The 20,631-nt window shown below is 48.9% G+C and overlaps 1 protein-coding gene across 4 annotated transcripts in view; it reads left to right on the top strand.

The window, feature by feature from the left end:
- Positions 1-9,593: 9,593 nt before the first annotated feature.
- The window catches only part of ARID1A (AT-rich interaction domain 1A), a 62,039-nt gene continuing 51,001 nt past the window's right edge, over positions 9,594-20,631 (top strand). For 2 of the 4 annotated variants that reach the window (XM_075774063.1, XM_075774064.1), the window contains exon 1: positions 10,552-11,731. In XM_075774063.1, the coding sequence (XP_075630178.1) occupies positions 10,586-11,731 (1,146 nt within the window). In that variant the 5' untranslated portion in view covers positions 10,552-10,585. Of the gene's footprint in view, positions 9,814-10,091; positions 10,524-10,551; positions 11,732-20,631 lie in introns of those variants that run through there. The other 2 variants (XM_075774066.1, XM_075774065.1) reach the window with 2 other exon arrangements.

Here is a 20,631-nt window from a genome sequence, read left to right on the forward strand (position 1 = left end):
CATCTCACTGAGATCAGGCTAATTAGTCTCTAGTTGTCTGGACATTACTTTCCAAGTCTTTGGCTTGATTTTGGGGGTGGTTTTTTTCCTTTTCTCTCCATAGTAGGATGTCAGTTCTAGATTATTTTTGTACCCTTAGAGATGGTAGAAAAAAATTCACTCGTTTGCATCATGACTCAACTGTAGTGCTTCATGTTTTGTTTGGGTTTTGTTTGTTGGTGGAAGTTTTTGTTTGTTTTGGGTTTTATTGGTATTTTTAAAGAAAGGTGCTATGTCATGGCTATTGATACAGGAAAAAGGAATGAATTTTCAAGTATTGCAAAGTCCTTTAAAAGTAAATAAGATGAAGCTTCTTAACTAATGATGGCTGAATCCAGGACTTGGTTATCCTGTGTAACTGTACCAGTGGATCATTATGACCCTTGGCAACACTGACAGTGACATCCAAAAGTTATGTTCCTCGTGCTGCTTCAGCGTTATTTACTGCTATCATTCCTGTGTTTAAACAGAAACTAAAGTGTGCTGGCTACTCTATGCATATGTATAAGGGAATCCTTAAGAAAATACAGTCTAAGAATAGACAAAATAAGTAAAACAATAGGGAGGTAGTGAATCTGGAGGGTCAGGGTTAAGCAGGGAAGGCTGCAGTGCTCTCCGTGATTACATGAACCCAGGGCACTGGAAAACCTAAGTCATTAACTATGTTTCCTGAAGGCAGGAAAAAATAATAGTTTTAAATACTTTGTTTCATAATGTATGTAGTTACACTCCTTACCAATTCATATAATGAATATGAATCTTTCTGAGCACATTTCACTCAGGTACCTAATTATAAAGGTAGGAATGTAAGCAACAACCATTGAATGTTTGGGTTTTGGAGGGGTTTTGGTAGTTGTTGCTTGGGTTTTTTTGCCAGATGCACTCAATATTTTTAGAAATATTTGGAAACTATGTCTTTTTTATGATTCGTCAGTATGTCTGGTGCTCAGGATTCTGTTTTACAGAGAAAGAGAACAGTTCTGACCAATGCTTTTGTTTTACTGAAAGTGCATGTGATAGTATCAGCCTTTATAAAGAAATAATATTGCTGGGGTTTGATTGTGGGCCTCTTTAAAGTCATAGATAACTGTTAGATAAAAATAACCTTGTTTCACAGTTCCAGTACTGAATTCTAAAAGTTCTAGCGAAGCTGGTCTGAATGTGCTTAAATTTTTATTTCTAATGCAAGGAAATTTCACTGAGGAACATACTTGGGAAGTTAGGAATTGGAACTTCTAGGCCATGTACATTTGAACAAGATTACAGGATGGAGGCCTTAAAAGCAGAAAATCAGTCACATCCCTGCACGCAGACTTCTGTGCGCGTGTAAAGTCCTAAAGCTCCCCATGTGGGTTAGATTACAGAATTAAGATTTTGAAATACACATTTATGGGTGACTGTTGAAAGGTAGTTAAGTAGAATTTCTGTCTGACCCTTTCATGGTCAAATGTTTTGAAGGTGGTCAGCACCTTGTTTATGTGGAATATTGCAATTGTTTTATTAAATTGTCTATCTGTTATTTTGCCCGCCTTTGTACATCTGAAATGAAGGGACGTTACTAAGTGTTCTTCCCATAGCATAAATATTTAATAGTTTGTGTGCTCTTTCTCTGTATCGTGTGTGCCTATATAATATCAACAAAATCTTTTAAAATCAATTTTTGCAAGAGATTTTCAAAGCATGTCATATAATTGAGTCACAGTGCTGAGTAAACTAAGCTATTGTAGAATTTAACCTAAAATACTAGAACGAATTTGCCAAATGATGGTATTGTACAAATACGCATGGATTCAGCTAACTTCCCCTGGAGATTTTATTTCGGTTTGATCTAAGTTCCCAGTATTGATGAACTAGTGTCTTTCAGAAATCAAAAAATCTTTAGCCCATTTCAAACCACGAGTTTTCTTTGTTTTCTCAGATGTGCAGATACTCATTTTCTTGAGCTAGGAGCTGATCTGAGTATTCTGGGTGGATCCTGCAAAGTGCTGAGTACATAGTTAACTTTAAGGGAGTATATGCTTAAAATCACTGGGACTGCTGATGTTTAAAATTACGCATATACTTAACTACTCTGATGGCCTGAGGCCAGTGGCTTTTGCATCTTCTAGGACTGAGCCCTAAGTGGACTACAGAGAACGGCTGCAGCTGAATTTTCTTTTCCCATTTTAAATATAAGGTTTAAAGCCCAAATTCTGACAGCTGTTTAATTAAAAATACTTATTTTAAATGTGAGGAATGCAATAAGCAGAGTCGATACGCCTGGTTTCTTTCTGTCTCTCCTGGCATCCGAGCTCACTCCTCTACAGCGTTAGTGCAGGGCTTGCAGTTTTCAGTGGGTGCTCCATTCCTGCCTTATCCTCTTCCATCTTTTCCATCTGCTTCATTCTGTTTGGAAAATGGCAATGTAGAATGTGTTTGGTGTAACCTTAATCCTGACCAGCATCTGGGCTCCGTTTAAAAAAAAAAAAAAAAAAAAAAAAAAGCATCTACTGCAGGCAAGGTTTCTGTATGTGTTTCCCTGCTTTAGTAAAACAAAGTTGGGGGGGGGGGGGGGGCAAGAGAACAACCAAAAATAACTAAAGCAAAATAATATTTATTTTATTGACATGTTCATTAATAGGTAGGCTTTAATGTTTTCCCACATAGCTGGACAAACCGTGATGCTCGTACTTTTCACCTCACCGCTGTCCTGGTGGGTGTCGTGTCAGAGGTAAAACGGGTTTGCACCATTTTAGAAAAGGAGAGAGAGGAGGGGGGGGGTGCCTTTAATTCTTCACAGCCACGCTGTTAATTACTCACAAATATTTAAAAGTTAATGCCACCATAAAAATGCGATGACCTGAAATTCCTGTGCGATGCCTTATGACATTTCCCTATTAAACTTTTACAGGCCTTGTAGAGCTCCCCGATGGTGAGCCGATTTTATGAAATACTCCAGAAGAAACTCCTGAAGATGCAGTCGTGGCGACCCACTCGTGACTGCTGATGCTCCTTCCACTCCAGCCATCCCGTCCCTATTTCACTATCCCGTGTTGGACCTGGGCAGACTGAAGCCGCCGATCAGGTCGGTGAACCCCGATGGCGGCTGGGCTCGCACCCCGGGCCGGGCCGGGAACTGCTCCCCGGGGACTCCTCCGGGCAGCCCCCGCCGGTGCTGGGGTATTTTCAGAGCTCAGCGTGTCGGGCACCGGACGCCTTTGAAAATCTGGCGCTAGATGTCTCCAGCACCTGGAGATCGCGCACATGACTCTGTAATTGTGCACCCTGCGGAGTATCATTGTGTTTAGCCACACGTTAAAACAGCCGCTTCAGAGCGAGTTCCGATCGCTGGGGTGTGACTCCTCATTACAAAGCGCAGAATAACGCTTTTCAGCCAATTGCGCTTCCCCGGTGGGTGTCCCCCCCTTTCCTTTTTTTTTTTTTTTTTTTTTCCTGTTTGATTTTTCCCGACCCCGGAGCCGGCGGCACCGTGCCGCATCTGCCCTGCGCTCTCACTCGGGGCTGCTGAACTTCACTCCCCGAGCAGCCACAGAGGTCGCTTCTGAGCAGCACGAAACGGCTTTTTTTTTTTTTTTTTTTTTAAATTTATTTTATTATTTTACCACCCACCCCCCCCCCCCAGTCCCTCATGGCCGGAGTGGAAAAGCACGTTTAAATCCTGAACTCGGATTTCCCACGTGGTGTCTCGTTGAGCTGCTGTCACGGCCACGCCGCGCACTCCCTTTGCACAGGGCGAAGGCGCTTCTCTCCTGCCTGCGCTGAGAACGCAGAGAGTGATTAACATTTTTAATCAAGCGGTATTTTCAGGAGAGCACACTAAAACCCAAACTTGTGCGAAAAGCTAGTTCTTGCCATCAGCAGGCTCTTGCTTTTTGAATCCACCACCGAGCGTACAAATAAGGAGAGGATTAAAGTTCCACTCCACCTTCTGTGGGTGACTGTTTAAGTGATCGATGTTTGTCAGCGATTTGAGGGTTAATTCAGACAAGTTTATAGTGTTTGGCGTTCTGAGTCTGCAAAGAGCCTGTGTGGTTTTGGAGTGAAGAATTAGCAGCGTGTACTGGGAGACAAAAGCAATTGTTTCTGTGAATATAGGATATATTAGACACATGTATAAGCATTACAGCTGGGGTGTGTGCGTGTGTTTTAGTTGTCTTTTCACCCCATTCAGAGATGATGGTCATAACGCGTGGTGTTTCAACACTTACTGGGGAGAAAGGGAAACGGAGGGTAGGCGGGGGAGTACCCAAAGTTGCATCTGGTGTTCAGACATGCCTGTAATTTCTAAGGGAAGGTGTCCCCTACCTTTAGTTATTTAAACAGACCTAGAGCATGCCTCATCTTCAAGGCCTTCTTCCTGATGTCTCTAGGAGGCACCCTTCATCGAGCAAGGAGATAAAATCTTGGCAAAAAAAGCACCGAAGGATGTAAACCCCTCGGAAAATTCCACTTCCTGCACAGCAATGCCTGTCCTTGGGTCTCTCACTCATTCCCAGGCACTTAACAAGGGATTTCTGCCTGAGGCTACCACACCAACTTTCTAAATAAATGCCGTGCTGCAGAGAATACCCGAGCTCGCTGCTTTGGCAGTTAATCTCAGCTCAGCACGCTCTCTCTCTCTCTCTCCTCTCTTCCTACTTCCCTCCATTTTATTTCTCCGCCGGTTTTTTCTCTTCAGCACACTCCAACTCTCTCTCCTGCTGAACTTGCCGGGAACAAAAGGCTCCGTTCCAGATCCAGCCCGCAGTTGCCGTGAGAAACTTCCTTGCAAGCGCTGTCTGTCGCTCTGCTCTCCCTCCCTCGCTCGCTCCCTCCCTGCCTCGGTAAAATGGCAGTGCAAGAGCTTTATGAAAAGGGTGAAAAAACCTTCTTTCTCAGCTCCTGCCTCTCCCGCAGCAACCCCCCCACCGCCCCAGTCGTGACGCCTGAACTCAAACTTCTCTAAAAATACACTTTAGGAGGGCAGAATTTCACGGGAGTGAATATTTTATATATATATATATATTTTTTTTTTTTTTTTTTTTTGTACACTCCCCTGAAAAGAGCAGCTCAGGGTGGGAGAAACACAGAGGGACAGCTCGCCGGGCGCTGCTGCCTTTCTCCACGCAGGAGAACCCACTGCTGATTTTACCTCCCTGCACGGCATTGCCACTTCCCAAGTACTTGAAACAGAATAATAGTTTTGATTCAGTGGGAAAATCCAGGCCCAGAGTTGAGGTCTTTCTCTTTTCGCAGCTTTAAAAGCCTTTTTTTTTTTTTTTTTAACTCTTCCGAGTGGGGTTTGCAGTGTAACGCGGTTGCTCTGCGAGCCCACCCGACAGGTCCCAAATCTGGTGGGATTCAGTGGGAAATTAGACCGTTGGCTCCTGATCCAGTGCAGGGGTTTTTAGAAACTCCGGTCCGCGTTTTGTTTGATTTTTATTTTATTTTTTTTTTTTAAGTAGATTTACTCTTCCTTCTCCGAGCGCTCAGCACCAGAGAGCTGGTGGCTGAGGTGGAGTCCGGTGTGCATCCCCGCGTGTATAAAATAAATGCGATTTGCTCTTTCCCCGCACTTTATTCTTGTTTTCCTCCCCGAGTTGCCCCCTTTCCGAACACCTCTCAATTCCCTCTGGAATTATTCAATTCCAGCTCCAGCCTTTTTTTTTTTTTTTTTTTTTCTTCTCCTTCCTTCCCCCCTGATGGCTGAGAGCGGCTCTCTTCGATTAGCCCCGAATCCGCACACGTGCCCTAAAACTTGCTTCTGTTCCACTTTTACCACTCCGGGGATGGGTTAGGTGGAAGATGGCGGAGGCCGTGGGGCAGCGGCCGTGGGGTAGCGAACTCCCGTGACACCGGCCCCGGCTGCCCCGAACCCGCCGCTGCCTCCCCGTGGGGCGTCGCGCAGGATGCGGGGCGGGCTCGGCTCCGCGTCCCTTCCTCTCCGCAAACTCCGCTTCGCCTTTTACTCCTCCTAGCGAGGGCTGCTAAAATAAATGCTTTTCCTTGAGTCAGGCCGAGTCCGCTTTCCTCTCTCAATATGCATCCAAAGTTTTGCAGCTCTCTGTCAAGTGTTACCACCAGGCTCTAGCGGGGCGGTTGAAGAAGGGGCTCGTCCCCTTCCCCGCGTAACCTTTGGTGCTCACTCGGTGGGAAGCAGCAAAATCCCGTGTACAATCCACTCCTGCCTTTGAGCTGTGCTGCTGCGCTCAGCAAACTGACAGAGTTACCTTCTGCAACTCCACTTCAGCTGGCAGCGTGGAGCTCTCCCCTGCCTGCCCCTGTGCCATTGTGTCAGCGCTGGAGAGGCAGATTATACAATATCTTGACATTTTATTATTTTTTTTTTTTAAGAGGATAAATAAGCATTGTCTGGCACAATACCCAGCACGTTAGCCACTCGCAGCAAACAAATAACTCAAATAATATTAATCTTAGTGGTTATGAAGCTGCAAGGAGAGCGCTTAACCTAGGTGTGACAGTGGCTAAAATACTGGAAGGAATGGCCTGGGCAAATATAAGCATATTTACAGGAAATGTAATTTTCTTTAGCAAAACTACTCTCAGATAAGCTGAGGGAGGGTAGATAACCTTCCCTTACTCCATTCCATATTTTGCAGCGTGCTCCATGAATTATAATAGATGGGTCTCTTGTTCTTGGGTCCAGTCTGCATATCTCAGCATACTGTGCCTCTCACTAAAATGGAAGAGCATCCTTCCTCACCCAACTATATTAATCCCTTCTCAGCTCATTTCATTCTAGCTTAGTTATGCTAGTTAATACTTTATTACAGAAACCCTACCCAATTCCTGAAGTCATAATCCAGTCCATGTTTGTAGCAAGTTGAAAGGCTGGGGATAATGATAACTTCTGTGTGTGCAAGCGTGAGGGAGCGCGGCTGACTTTAGTCCGGTTTCCATGTCAACGATTCAGTCCATATTTGCCATCACACAGTTGGCAGAGCCTTTTTTTTTTTTTTCCTGGGGGGGGGGAAGACACCACTCCTGTTTCTAGTACTCTAATCTAGACCAGGTTTCCTAAACTGCCTTAGTGTTGGGTTAAATGGCATGGCCACCTTCATGAAGGAGACTTCCACTCAGGAGGAGCCAGCCTAGTGGTGGTGGCCTGCAGTGCCATGTGAGAGCGCAGAGCTGGTTCCCCAGCCTATCTGAGCAGCCAGGGGCTGAGCCTGTTGTGGAGGAAAGCGTGCTCAGCACTTAGGGAGATGGGGAAGAGAGGACTGCTGCTGCATGCTACTTAGCAGGGATCACTCAGGCCAAGAAAAGAGTGTCAGTGCGTTGCAATGAAAAGTCTCGTCCGGTTCTGCCGAGCCGGAAAGAGATGGTAGTTACGACACAGGGTGACGTGACTCGCAGGAGGATTTTCAGCTATGAGATGGAAATGTTAAGAACTGTACCGTCAGCTGCTTCCCAAACCCCATAGCTGGAATTTCATCGAATGCCTTCGTATTTAGTAAAGTACCAGGGCCTCATTGATGAGGCATATTCCAAAATCTGCTTCAGCTTTCACAAACATTTGGTAAAGTGAGTGTCTCCTTATTGTGTGGGTGGCTGGGGAATCCAGTCTGCTTTTCACATTACAATCAACACCAGGTTTCGTAGTCTGCCATAGCGCTCTTTGAAGAAGATTCCAAAAGACTGACACACATGGAGAGGTTGCAAGCATGAGGTCTTTATCTGGACACACCTGAGCTGAAACCTAAACCTAAGCTCCTGAACTGTAGTCATTAAACTTTTGGTGGTGCTCAGTTGGATGGTGAGGCTTTGCTTCCTGAAGTAGACTGTAGCTTTGGAGTTGGGAGATGGTTGCTCAAGACGGTTCTGGGATTAAATGGCAGAATTCTCTCCAGCTTAGTTTATTTTATAAGTTTAGCGTAAATGAAACATCTGAAGAGTATTTTGGTGTTGTGGCGCGCTACAGCCCACCATAAACATTCATAAAGCCACTGGGCCTCACTTGTGAGAGTCTAGCCTGATGTGTTGGAGGAGTTTTTCCCTCTGCTGTTTTGTCTTTCTAGACCCAGGGTTTGATCAAATAACAGGCTCCTCTGAAGAGAGCACATAGACCGACTTTTTGTTCTAGCATGTTCTACAGTTTTCAAATTCTTCTGAAGAAGAGTATCTTGGTGGTTTTGCTGCTCTGTGGTCCACACAGATATGAGTAAAGCTGCAGAGCCTCCCGTGTGAGATCCTAGCACTGTACTGGGGCTCCAACCTTCATGAAGGCCTTTGAGTACTATCACAATACCACTGTCATCATTTATTACCCTTTTCTTACTAGTAGTTTATTTACAGCTGTGGAGAAAGACCAACTGACCAATTTGCTGAGATGGAATCTGCTCCGTGTTGCACAGTCGACTGTAAAGACTGTAAAATGGCAAAGCTGTCTTTGTTCAGGAGCCTGCGGGGCAGTTTATTGCTCTGGAATACATTTAAAATTTTGCTATTTATTGCCCTGTCCCGCCTCCCCTCCCACTTTCCAGCTTTGGAATAAAGCCCTTTGTTCCACCACCTGCATTCTAGATGATAAATATTTTATAGTATAAGTTTTATAATGAGGGTGAGGGTTGAGTTGACAGCAGTAGACACCGAAATCTTCAATTCATCCAGAACAGGCATACAGCACTGGCAGCAATTCAGTCCTTCTACACATTGCCTTGCCTCTTGCTCTGGACTCAAGTTTCCCCACTGTCATCAGTGTCGTTAAAATGGGATTTTTCATGGTGTGTCCCATTAATTGTTAGACTCAGGCCGAGCCCTGTGGTTTTTTCACTGTACAGCTGGTCATGGGGGTTACCTCTGCCCTGTTCTTTGTTTTGAGGTGATGTTCTAAAATGGTAGCCTCAGACCTCAGAAGCATCTTTTGAGTCTCCACCCCTTGTTTTCTGATGTTTTCTCTCTCCTTAAAGTCGTATTTACTTAAACTTCACTTTTCCAAACATTCCCATATTCCAGAGGAGACACCTGCCCAGATTCGGTACATGGGACCCAGATGGAAACCTTACCATGACCGCCATTTTTACTAGGCAACTGTGTCCTAATTTCTGAGAGCTTGGTTTTTATAATCCAAATAACTCATCTTTTTGTATTTCCCACGCTCTGCTGCAGGCCCATACCATTCGAAGTAACACATGCGGCTACAGAACCTGCTGGCATAGGACAGGCCGTGTCCGGGACGGAGTTCCAGGTACGTTTCTGTCCTCCCTCCTCCTGCTCAGAGAAAGGCCGTGGGGATGGAGGAGGTGGGAATCTGGGTCTGAAACGGTTGCAGAAGAGCATGGCCCAATTCTCAGTTCACCTCCTGACAGCTGGGGAGCTTCAGCACCGCATTACCCTTTGCGATTGCCGGAGCATCCCGTCCCATTGCTCAAACGTGTTGTGTCTAGACACGTTCAGGTGGTTTTGGTTCTCCCCATCCAGCCGCCCTGAGGGAGCTCCTGGTTCAGTGCCCACTGCCGTCACTTTGGCAGGAGAAGGAACCGGACTTTCTTGGATGTCCGTGTCTGCAGTTGTAGTTCTGGCGTGCCGCCAACGCCTTTTCCAGAGGGACACAACCAGCGGAGAGGAAATGACAACCGCTAACAGTTTGCAAAGGCTAACTCTAAATGGAATTTCTAGGGACAAAGAAGAGGAGCTTCGTTAACCCACGGGCCATTTCCCCGCTGAAAGCCCAGAGCCGCTGGCCGGTAACGCGGCCCCGCGCCCTCGCCGCTCTCCCGGAGGACTCCCCGCTGGAGGACGTCGCCTCGCTGCCCTGGGAAGTGCCCCGGCAAGGTAAGGGAGGCCGCCCCCTGAGCGGGGCCGGGCCGCTGCCCCCCCCCCCCCCCCGCCCCAGCGCCGCCGGCTCCCCCGCCGTTCGCTCGGGTTCCTGGCCCCGGCCCGCTGCCCCCCGCGCTCGGCGGCCGGGCTCGGCTCCGCGGATCCGCTGCGGGTTTTGCGTACGGCAGCCTCCGCCGCGCCGAGCCGCCAGCGGCCGGGGCCGGCCCGCTCCTCCTTTGTGACGGGGGGGAGGCTCCCGTCCGGGCCGCGCTCCGCTCCGCTCCGGGTTTGGCAGGCGGCCGCGGCGCTGGGTAAAATGGCAGTGCTGAGCCTCGTGTCGGAGTGAGCCCCACTCGGCGGACCAGAGTCGGAGCTGCCGCGCGGCTCGCCCAGCCCGGCCCCGCCGCCGCTCGGCCCGGCTCCGGGGACGGCGCCCGCCCGCCCGCCGTGTCCCCCCTCCCTCCCTCCCGCCTCTCCCGCACCGGGAGCCCCGTCCCGGGTCCCCCCCTCCTCCTCCTTCCCCCCCACTCCCTCCTCCTCCCCTTTCTCCGCCGGCTGCAACCGAGGAGGTACAGCGGGGCCAGGCCCCGGGAAGCCCAGCCCAGCGGAGCCCTCCCCGCCTCGCCAACCAGGCCGGGGGGGAATGAGCCCCCGCTGCCCTGAAGAGCCCGCCGCCGCCTGAGCGGGGAGCAGCAGAGCAGCGAGGCCTCACGCCGGCCGGCCAGGCAGGGAGCAGCTCGGGGGGACCGGTCCGGGGGGGGGTGGCTGGGTGGGGAGGGGGGGGATCATGGCTGCTCAGGTCGCCCCCGCCGCCGCCAGCAGCCTGGGCGCCCCGGCTCCATCCGAGCTGAAGAAAGCGGAGGCGCAGCAGCGGGATTGTCCCCCGGAGGAGGCGGGGGGTGAGGCGGCGGCGGAGCGCGGCGGCGGCGGCGAGAAGCAGGCGGAGAGCGAGGGCCCCACGGGGAAGGAGCTGCAGGACGGGGCCGAGAGCAACGGAGGGGGCGCAGGGGCCGAGTCCGACCTGAAGAGCTCGAACGGGAACCCGGGCCCCAGGCCCGCCGCTGCCGCCGCCACCCTGAACAATAACCTCCCGGAGCCGCCCGGTGGCGGCGGCAGCAGCGACGGGGTGGGGGCGCCGCAGCAGCAGCAGCCGCCGCAGCAGCCTCCCCCTTCCCACCCGGCCGCCTTGCCCCCGCCAGCCTACGGCTTCGGGCAGCCCTACGGCCGGGGCGCCCAGGCTGCTGCCGCCGCCGCCGCCGCTGCGGCCGCCGCCGCTGCCTTCCACCAACATGGCGGACAACAAAGCCCTGGCATGGCAGCGCTGCAGAGCGGGGGCCTGGAGCAGTCCTACCCGGGGCCGGCGGGAGCCCCCGCGGGGCCGCCCCCTCCCCAGAACTCGCACGGCGGCGCCGAGCACGGCTTCCCCAACCACCAGTACAACTCCTACTATGCGGCCGGGGCCGGGCGCAGCGCCGGCTCCTACCCGCCTCCCCCCCAGGCCTACGCCCTGAGCTCCCCCCGGGGCAGCGCGCAGAGCTCCGCTCCGGTGGCCGCCGGCGCCAAGTCCCCCGCCGCCGCCGCCTTCCAGCAGCAGCGCTTCGGGGTCATGGGGCCTTCGGCCGCCGGCGGCGCAGGAGGAGGGGGCGCCACCCCGCAGCCCACGGCCACCCCCACCCTCAACCAGCTCCTCACCTCCCCCAGCTCCGCCCGCGGCTACCAGGGGTACCCCGGGGGCGACTATAGCGGCGGGCCGCAGGACGGAGGAGCCGCCGCCAAGGGCCCGGCCGCAGCGGAGATGGTCTCGCAGTACGGCGGGGGCAACAGCCAGGGCTGGGCTGCGGCGTCCGGCGGGGCCCCGCCGAGGAGCCACCACGCGCCCATGAGCCCCGGGAGCAGCGGCGGCGGAGGACAGTCCCTCGGCAGGAGCCAGCAGGTAACGGCGGGGCCGCGTGGGGCGGGCGGCCGGCGCGCTGAGGGGGGGACGGGCCGACGACGGGACCGGACCGGGACGGGACTGGGACGGGCCGGGGGCGGCGGGGGGCCAGGGGCCCGGCGTGGGGGGACGGCGCCTCTCCCGTGGGTTCCCCCCGCCAGGCCGGCGCTGCCGGGGAGCTGCCATTGTCTGTGCCTGCTCGCTCGCTCTAAAATGGCTGCCTCGCCGCCTTCCCTTCCTCCCTCCCCAGCCTTTGTGCGGGGCTCCCGGCGAGCGGCCCTTGTCCTCCCCGCGGTCCCGGCCCGCTCCGGCGGGGGAGCAGGTCGGCCGCCCCCGGCGGAGGGCGGCGAGGGGCAGCCGAGGCCGGGCGCGGGGGGCCAGGGCTGCGGACGGGCCCGCCCGGGCCAACGCGTGGCCCCGGTAGCGCCGCCGCCATCCGCGTCGCCGCCCGGGCCCCGCCGCCCGGCTCCTCTCGGCGGCCCCGCCGGCCCCCGCCCCGGGGGGCCCGCACCCCTCGGCGGGGACCGGCGAGGTCCGCCCGGGCGGCCGCGGCTCGGCCGGGCCGGTCGGGGCCATCTTCCCCGTCGGGCGGCCCGTTGGGCCGTTGGCTGGGGCCTGTGGCTGCGAGCGCTGGTAAACAGCTCGGCGATGGGAGCAGTAAGTGCAGATCGCTTTGGTTTGGGATTTGAATTATGGAGGTAAAATCCTTCTGTCAAAGCCAGGAGACAGTTGGTCTTAGGTTGACATCCTATCTGTGATCTGATTGGCTCCCCATCTCCTGCTCTTGGCCATTTATAATTGCCTCTGATGTAATGGTACAACAATCCTGATGAGCTCATAAACTTTTACACTCGGCTTTTCTGCCAGCCCCGGACCCACGGCAGCCCTGCCGCTTCGCTCGCTGCCTCCTTGTCCCCTTCTCGCCGGAACCGGCCGTGACCTTGAGGCGGTTGGGTGGCAGCCCCGCATCGGCGGGAGCGCGGCCCCAGACAGCCTGCCCTTGTTGCATTGTGCCTGAAACAAAAGAGGAGGCGATGGCATTTTGTTTGTACCTTGGGTTTATTTTGCTTGTGATGTTTTATGCAGCCTGGAATAGAGTCTGTGTTGTCGGAACAGTGGCAGGGCTGCTCTGCACAATGGGCTTGCTGTTTATTTTGGTTATGCGATTTTTTTTCCCTTTGGTATAAATGATTTCTTTGATGGATCTGAGGATGCGTTTGTTCCTGGCTAATTTTGGCCCTTTTCAAAACTGGGACTGTTTGGATTCTTTATTAGATGGAGAATGTGGGGGGTTTCTGGGGTACATTACAGCCTGAAGAAGAAGAAGAAAAAAAAAGCCAAACAACAAAACAATCAAAGCCAAACTTGTGGCTGAAGCACCAAAAATGGTGAATTATCAATTTACGTTCAATAGGGCTTTAGTATAGGACAGGCCTGAGCCTCTAGCTCTGTGTCTTAGGGCACATTTTGACTTGTTTTGAGTAAGCACTGGTGTGTCTCCTTCTCCCCATAAATAAAGGGGTTTATTACAGACCTTCAGATGCTCATTGTGGTCAGGTTCAACAGTGTCACAACTCTTTGCTTTTCGGAGGAGTGAAAATAGGAAAAACGAGCCTGAGAATTCTGTTTATTGTTGTATGTGTAGAATTACCTGTTTGCTGAAAATACGGATGCAGAGCAGAAAGCAGTACAGTGTACGCATCAGACATTTTAGATACGGGGAAAAGAGGTGCTGGTATCTAATATCTGGAAACCTTGATTAAAACCACGTTACTTTCTGTGTTTAGACGTGCATCTCCAAGGCCTGTCGTGGCCTCGCGCGGGACTGACTTCCCTTTTCATTCGTGTACTTTGCTCTCACTTCAGGCCCTGGGTCAGAGACATTTGATACAGCGTAGTGTGACATGCAGCCTCCAGAGTTTCCCTTCTCGCTCAGTCCTTCTCTCATGTCGACCTGAAAACTGCTTAATTTTTGTTCCTTGATTACCGAAGGCAATGTCTCCTTCAGCGTCTTGAATTACTTAATTGTCTTTTCTGTCAGATTGAAATAGTGCTCTCTAAGAGAGTGGATCTTATCTCTGCTGTGGTCATCAAACTGTCCAACAGTAACTGGCAGCGAGTATTCGATGATCCTCAGTGAAGATTTCAGCTCCACAGGAATATGTTCGTATAGAACTGCGATGTGTCCGGACAAATGTCACGGGCGCGAGGGTGTTTACTTGAAGGTGCTTTTTGTATCCTGAAAAATTTCAATTTAGATAAAATGTTTGCTTAAATATGGTGTCAGATTGAGCTTTTCAAGCAGGTATTTTACTACAGCACATATCTGACAACTGTACTTCTGTCAGTATTCTGATATGAATTTGTAAAAGAAGCTTATTTTGTCTTGGAAAATGAATTTAACTTGATTCCACAAGCTACTGATGTATAGTGTGTTAATATCTGAGTATCTAGTCTCATCAACTGCAATTACTAATGAATAGTTGTTCTGAGAATTAGTTGAACTTTAGGTAGTACAAATAGTGTATATAAAAAAGAAACCACCAACCTCTCCCATCCTGAAAACCAAACAACCAAACAACCCCCCCCAATCCTTTTTGTGCCAAGTATTATTTGACTCCAACTGACAATTCCTTTTTTTTTTTTTTTTTTTTTCCTGCTGGAAAAAGGAGAAGAACAGACTTACCTAGCATGATGAAAAAAGCTTCCGCATGTCATCTGTGCTGCCCACAAGAAATGGTTGATTAATAATAATACTCCAGTCCTAAATAACAACGTCTTTTAGCTGTGTATTCCGTTAAATTCCTTAGATTGGGAGAATTTAAAGCTGTGTCTTTTCTTTGTCTTGTGCAGTGATGAACAGTGGGTACTTGCCACTTAACTTCTGAGAAACTCTGGGAGAGTGAGAGGAGAATGTAATTCATCCGACCAAACACTAGAAAGAGAACCATCTCTTGGTGCAGGCTTGGAGAAGATGATGTGGGAAGAGTGCAGGGTTCCTCTGCTCGGGAATCCTTAGGATAGTGAACCTGAGGTTTTGGGGACGGGAAGCAGGATGATGCAGGGAAGGAGAAGTGCCTTTAATTCTTAGTATTTCTCAGGATGTATGAATGATGCTGTAAGGAGAATTTCATCACATGCTCATCAAGAAAGGCAAAGTGGTTTCAGGCATTTGGGTGGAATATTTCTTCTAATAAAATCAGAGTACAGTCACTTGCAGAGAGGTGGACTCGGATCTGTGGCCCTCACGGACACGCGTGCTCGCTGGCTGGCCCCAGGAAGGTGGTGCAGAGAGACGTGAAGGCAGACGTGCTCTGCGCTTGTGGTGGCTGCGATAGAGGGCTTTGCTTTTTTGTCTGATTAACTTTATAGCTGGGAGCGTGGAGTTGGCTCAAGAGATCAGAATGGCTGTTTTACAGTGTGTGGGATGAGAAATCAGTGGTTTTCTGTGGGAATGACTTGTAAGAAACCAGGCCAGGGATCTCTTTCAGTTTTTCCAGCTCTACCATGTGTTTGTTTCCATCCCCCTTCCTCTCAGAGTGTGTAGCACTTCTGAATAATACGCTGGCTTCCCCAGTGTCTTGGGACTTAAAGGAAACTGCTTAAGAGAAAGGACTTCCCTCCCTTTCGTGGATGGGCATTTCTCGTGGTACGCGCTTTCGCTACAACAAACAACATCTCCTGTAACGGGAGATGTCTTTGGATCGCATTAAACATTGACGTCTTGGATAACCTCCCCATAGGTGCACTGACATCTCTAGGCCTCTTAAAAGTTTGGTGAAGGCAGTTTAAAAATCGTATCTTAATAAAAAAAGGCTTTCGGGCCTGTTGCCATACAATAGCTATTTTTTGTTGACTTAGATCTCAACTTTAGTAGCAAGTGAGGCATGAAAAATGTTGTTGAAAATATGTTTTTTAAAGTAAATTGGCACCAAATGGCTCTGTGCTGCCAATGAGCTGCGATATCTTGGAATCAGAAATTGAGACCTGGCTCCTGTTGGCTTGTGTTGCAGGGTTTTTCCTTGCTTAGCATTGTAATGTTAGGAGCCCTTGAATTGCTTGCAAGGTGTAGTACGCACCAGATCTTTCCAACAAAAAGGAGAGTGGTACATCTTCTTTCTCTGGGGTAGGGTTCACCTCTGAATGAGTGATTTTTAGGCCTTTTCTGGTTTTAGAAAAAGTAAGAAAATTGTGCTAGTTGAATTTTGTTGTTAAGATCTAGTTAATTCTGGTGTGGACACTGAAGGTTTGCTGGCTTACCTTTTTGAATCATCTGTGCTAGTCTGATGTAAACAAGGGGTTGCCTGATTCTCTTAAAAATCTCTTGTTTTCCGAAATAACCATCTCCGTGATGCTCGGTTTTGAGGTGACTGATGTTTCCAGGCAGGATATGTGTAGGATACAGGACAGTAAACTTCAATTCTGGAGTCTCAGCTGGAGCTTTTTTTTCCCCCTGCCCTTATCACCACCAGTTTACTGGGAATCCTGGGACAAACTACACGACTGTTCCATAGTGGTTGTGCCTTGGTGAAATGGGGTTGGCGAGGCTTGCCTGCCTGCCTTTTACAAAATATATATGAAATGCTCTATCAGTCCTTATTTATTGTCTGGGCTAGGGGAGGGTTTCTCCATATGGTGTCTCTTGTAATCATGTTCATTGCGAGACAGAAATGTGATTTCTGAAAGGTTTTATATTTGACTTTTGGGCCTTTCTTTTTTTGGCTAGAATACTTAATGGTTTCCTAAAACTGTCTGTCCCGTTTAATTCCTTTTACCTGCTACAACTTCTGTTTCCTGAAGCGACTGCTCAACAAACAGGCAGAACCTCTTCCCTATTCTTAAATAAAACTCGAAACTGGGGTTGGAGGAAGCATGAGAATTGAATGTTCTGTTACATAGTTGTGTCTTACTGTTCTCGTAAGCTTGGTACGTTCATAACACTTTGGGTTTTTTCTGTAGTCTTATTATTTGAGAACGCTGGTCAATGAATACTACGTTGCGGAAGTATGACACGAGACCCTATTAAGGGTCTTACATGAAGACTGTATCAAAAAACCCAGCAGCTTTTCTTCAGAGAGAAACTAATGTCTAAAATTAGGCTAAATAGTGCAGCTGTTTGTTTTATCTGTTACCTCATATGCGACTTTTCCACCATTTTTCTTCCTACTCTTTTCAAAGGAACACGAACTTGGAAATCCAGTTTTTACCCTATGAATCTGAACCTGTGATCTTGGTAATTAAAATATTAGAGGAGAAAGATGCCCTTTCCAGTTTTTATGCTGTGTATTTGAAATTCTTTGTCTAGTCAGTTGGATTTCTTTTTTGAATTGCAACTCCTGTGTGATGGATTGCTCTGGGGAAAAGCTCATCAGCATGCCATTGCCCAATTCCTGCCAAGAATGTTTGAAACTCTCAAGTAGCAGCAGTAGCAAAGGAGAAACTGAAGGCAGGCGAGTGTAATTGCGGGGGGGGAGGAAATGAAAAAGATAAGCTTGTCAGTATTTAGCATTGCTGTTACGGCTACTTGCTTTTTCTTCTGGAAGGGTCCTTCAACCATCAGCAAGGATGTAAAATCGTATCTCCCCTTTTGTTCTGCTGGGGAAAAAAAAAAAGTTGACAAGTCCTGCATAAGTTCTTCTGTCATGTGCTGATTTCAAGAAGTTCAACCTTTAATTTATCCGGAGGTTATGCATGTGCAAGTAGTAAAACTATACTGGATGTCTGTTAGCCAAAGCCATAAATCTCCAGCTAGAAGTGAATTATCAAGTGGGATTGGAGGAAAAAAGCTGTTTTCTTTGGTGTGCTGGACCTAAACTGCCATGGGTTCTGTCTGGGTCCCTGCTGTCCGTCTCTTCCTGGACAACGTGGGAGGAGTTGATGGCTTTTTGTTTTTCATTTTAGTGGCTGGAAAAGCAGAGAAGTTGGTCACCTGAAGAGAGACCATGTGTACTTTCCGCGGGCTTAGGAAGACCGTGCCCTATTTATAAATTGATTCCAGTAAAATTCCAATCATAAATTTAATGTCATCTCTGCTGTATTGAGTGTATGCTTGTCATTCTTAAGGCTGAAATTCTGTAGAAACTAAGTTTCAGGCAGTCTTTTGTTTCGCCCTGGTACGTAGAGGAGGAACGCGAGGTCTTAAGTTCTTACGATGACTGTTTTTCAGCGGAAGCAGCTGAGATGCTGATGTGAGAACTTGCCAAGGTGAGGCACTAGGGCTGGGACTGGGCGGAGAGTGGAATAGAGGTCTTCTGAGTCTCATCCTGTGCCGTAAGTGTGAGACCATCTTTCCTCCGTAGTATATGGGTTTAACTGAATATATTGTTAAGACCCTTTTAATGGAGTTCTGTGCTTAAAGAAGCAGCACCCAAGCCTGCCCTCGGAGGCTCGTAGAACGAAAGAAGCAGGGCCGGAACAGGAGGAGCTGCTTCTCTCAGGACTGAGCTCATGTACATATTTTACCCGTTCCTGTAGTGTCTTAATCAGATGATAATATGTATTAACATATGGATGAGGGAGGGGTTCCCATTTCTTATTCTTCTTCTGTGCACCTGTACTCCCAGTGTTATAACTCAGCAGTTCAGTCGTGCAACTTGAGCATTTTTGAGCTCCGTCGAGAAGAGCATTTCCAGGTTTACCATGGTGTTCTTTCTGGAGTATTTCTGAGTTTAAGTGACAGCTCAGTAAGTATTTACATAATGTGGGCATGAGCTTTCTGTAGTGAAATGTAAAGGATGCTACGTAATGATAGGTAAACGTAATAAAAGCTACTTCAGAATTTCTCAGCAAATAATTTTTTTGCTTTATATGTTGAAAGTAAAGTGATAACTGTAGCTAGAATCTAATTTCTAGTTATTTTTGGAGGGGAGAAAAAGGAGACAAAAGTGGGTAGGAGCAAATAAAGTAGAGGATCGGTTCGTTCTGTAAATAGTCACGGTAAAGAAATTTCTTTATGGGAGGGTAAGAGAGTGGAGATGGAGAGTGGATGTGTTAATTCCTATGAAATTCCCATGAAAAATCAGTTTGTGTAAATAACTCTGAAAAAGCTACTGCTCCATTACAGTTATTGGCATTTCATGCGATAACCAGCATGTCATTATTTCCTTAAGTTAGCTATAGTAATTGAAACCCTTTCAAGGACAAATTCAATCGCTACCAACTTTTTCTTTTCTTTCCCCCGTTTTTTTTTCTTTTTTTAAATTTGGGTAACTTCCTCTTTCTCCTGGATAATTAATATCGTGCCCGAACTGTCCCAAGAAGCTGCAAGTTAGACACGGAGAGTAGTTTTTGGAGAAGCCGTGGGGGACCCCGTCACAGCTGGTATCCCCTCTCTGTGGAGCAGACCCCCACTGCTCGCTCCTGCTGTGGGCTTGCCCTGTGTTTTGTGGGTGCGTTTGGCCGTGTAGCGAACCAGAGCGGACTGAAAAACGCTTTTACGTTTTTGGTGGGATGTGATGGTGACATCCTGGTTGTGGCTGGGAGGAGAGAGCCTTTTGGTGGTCACCGATGTTGGACTGTGGCCTATGGTAGCTGTGACTTTCCATCCTGAGAGATTCTGTGACTCTTTTGAAAGAGAAATTCTTGAAGTTAGGAGGACTCTGGAATTTCCCCTCGGGGAGAATTACTGGGTTAAACAAGTACTTTCCGCCCCCCCCCCCCTTGTGAAATTTCATTCAATTTTGACTAAGAGAAACCCTGAAAATTGCCATTTCCCTTCTGATGTCAGCACCGTTCTGGCACCCTGCCTGTGAATAACTGAACAGGAATGTTTTAAAAGCTGCGCTCAGGCCACAGCTACAGCTGCAGCTACACCTCCAGACGCCGTGGTGGGAGACCTGCTCTGCCCCGGCCAGGGCTGAGATTTGGGATACGCTCAGACTGGTGCAGAACACGACCAGCCTAAATTGTCGACACTGGGTTGGTACTTTCTTGACGCTGTTAGTGTCCAGAGCAGTGGTTTTCAGCAGCGTGAATACGGTCTGAGAAGCACGAGGCATGGAAGTTGGGAGGGTACCTGCTCTGAAAATGGCCATTCTGTTTTGGGTTTGCAGCACTAAATTTGATATTTTTGGTGAGGAGAATGTGCAAGTGTAGTCTGTGCTGCCTGCAAAATCTTGCTGTTGGTTTGTTGCCTGCATTGTCTTTTGTAGGTGACTATTATTTTTCTTGTTGAACAGAGGTCTGGATCTGAATTCGAAAGGTTGTCTCGCCTGCTGTCCTGCTTCAGGGCAGCATCAGCTGTACCTGAGAACAGGGCAGACGGCAACGGATACGATGGAGCTGCCTCAGTCTGTTTCAGTGCTTTGTTACCCTTAGCATTGGACATTAGGAAAAAATATTCCAACTCAAATCATCTTAACCGAGTATCTCTTGTTGTCCTAGTCTCTCTAGGTATGGAGAAGAGAGGCAGAAGTATATGGTAACCTGTTTTTAAGTGTGTGGCTTTCTGCCTATCCTCTAGTTCCTTGAGACAAACTTTCTAGTTAAATTGCAAAAAGTCTCCCTGTACTTCCAGATGACCGGGGATTGTGTGGAAGGGTTTCGGCTGTCCTGCTTTGCCACCTGAACTTCCAGGGTTCTGGAGCTGAGTGGCCTCGCTCTGTACTTCTCTGTATGGGATCCTTCCTGTAGACTCAGTTGGAGTTTCGTACTTCCTAAGTCTGATGATGGATTTAAAGTCCAAATGACTGTAGGACTATGCACCCTGTACAAGTTTAAGAGGAGAATCTGGTATTCATTAACTGAATGTAAATAATTAAACCAGTGACAGACTGGAGGTGGTCTTCCCTCAGACGTACTCCTTGTGAAGTGGTTTGAAGAAAAGTTCTTACCTTTGTACAGAAGATACCTTGAAATGATGGAAGTGCTGGAATTAGTTAAAACTTGATATTTTTTTTTCT

The sequence above is a fragment of the Balearica regulorum genome, chromosome 22 (genome assembly GCF_011004875.1).
Source record: "Balearica regulorum gibbericeps isolate bBalReg1 chromosome 22, bBalReg1.pri, whole genome shotgun sequence".
Lineage (NCBI taxonomy): Eukaryota > Metazoa > Chordata > Aves > Gruiformes > Gruidae > Balearica > Balearica regulorum.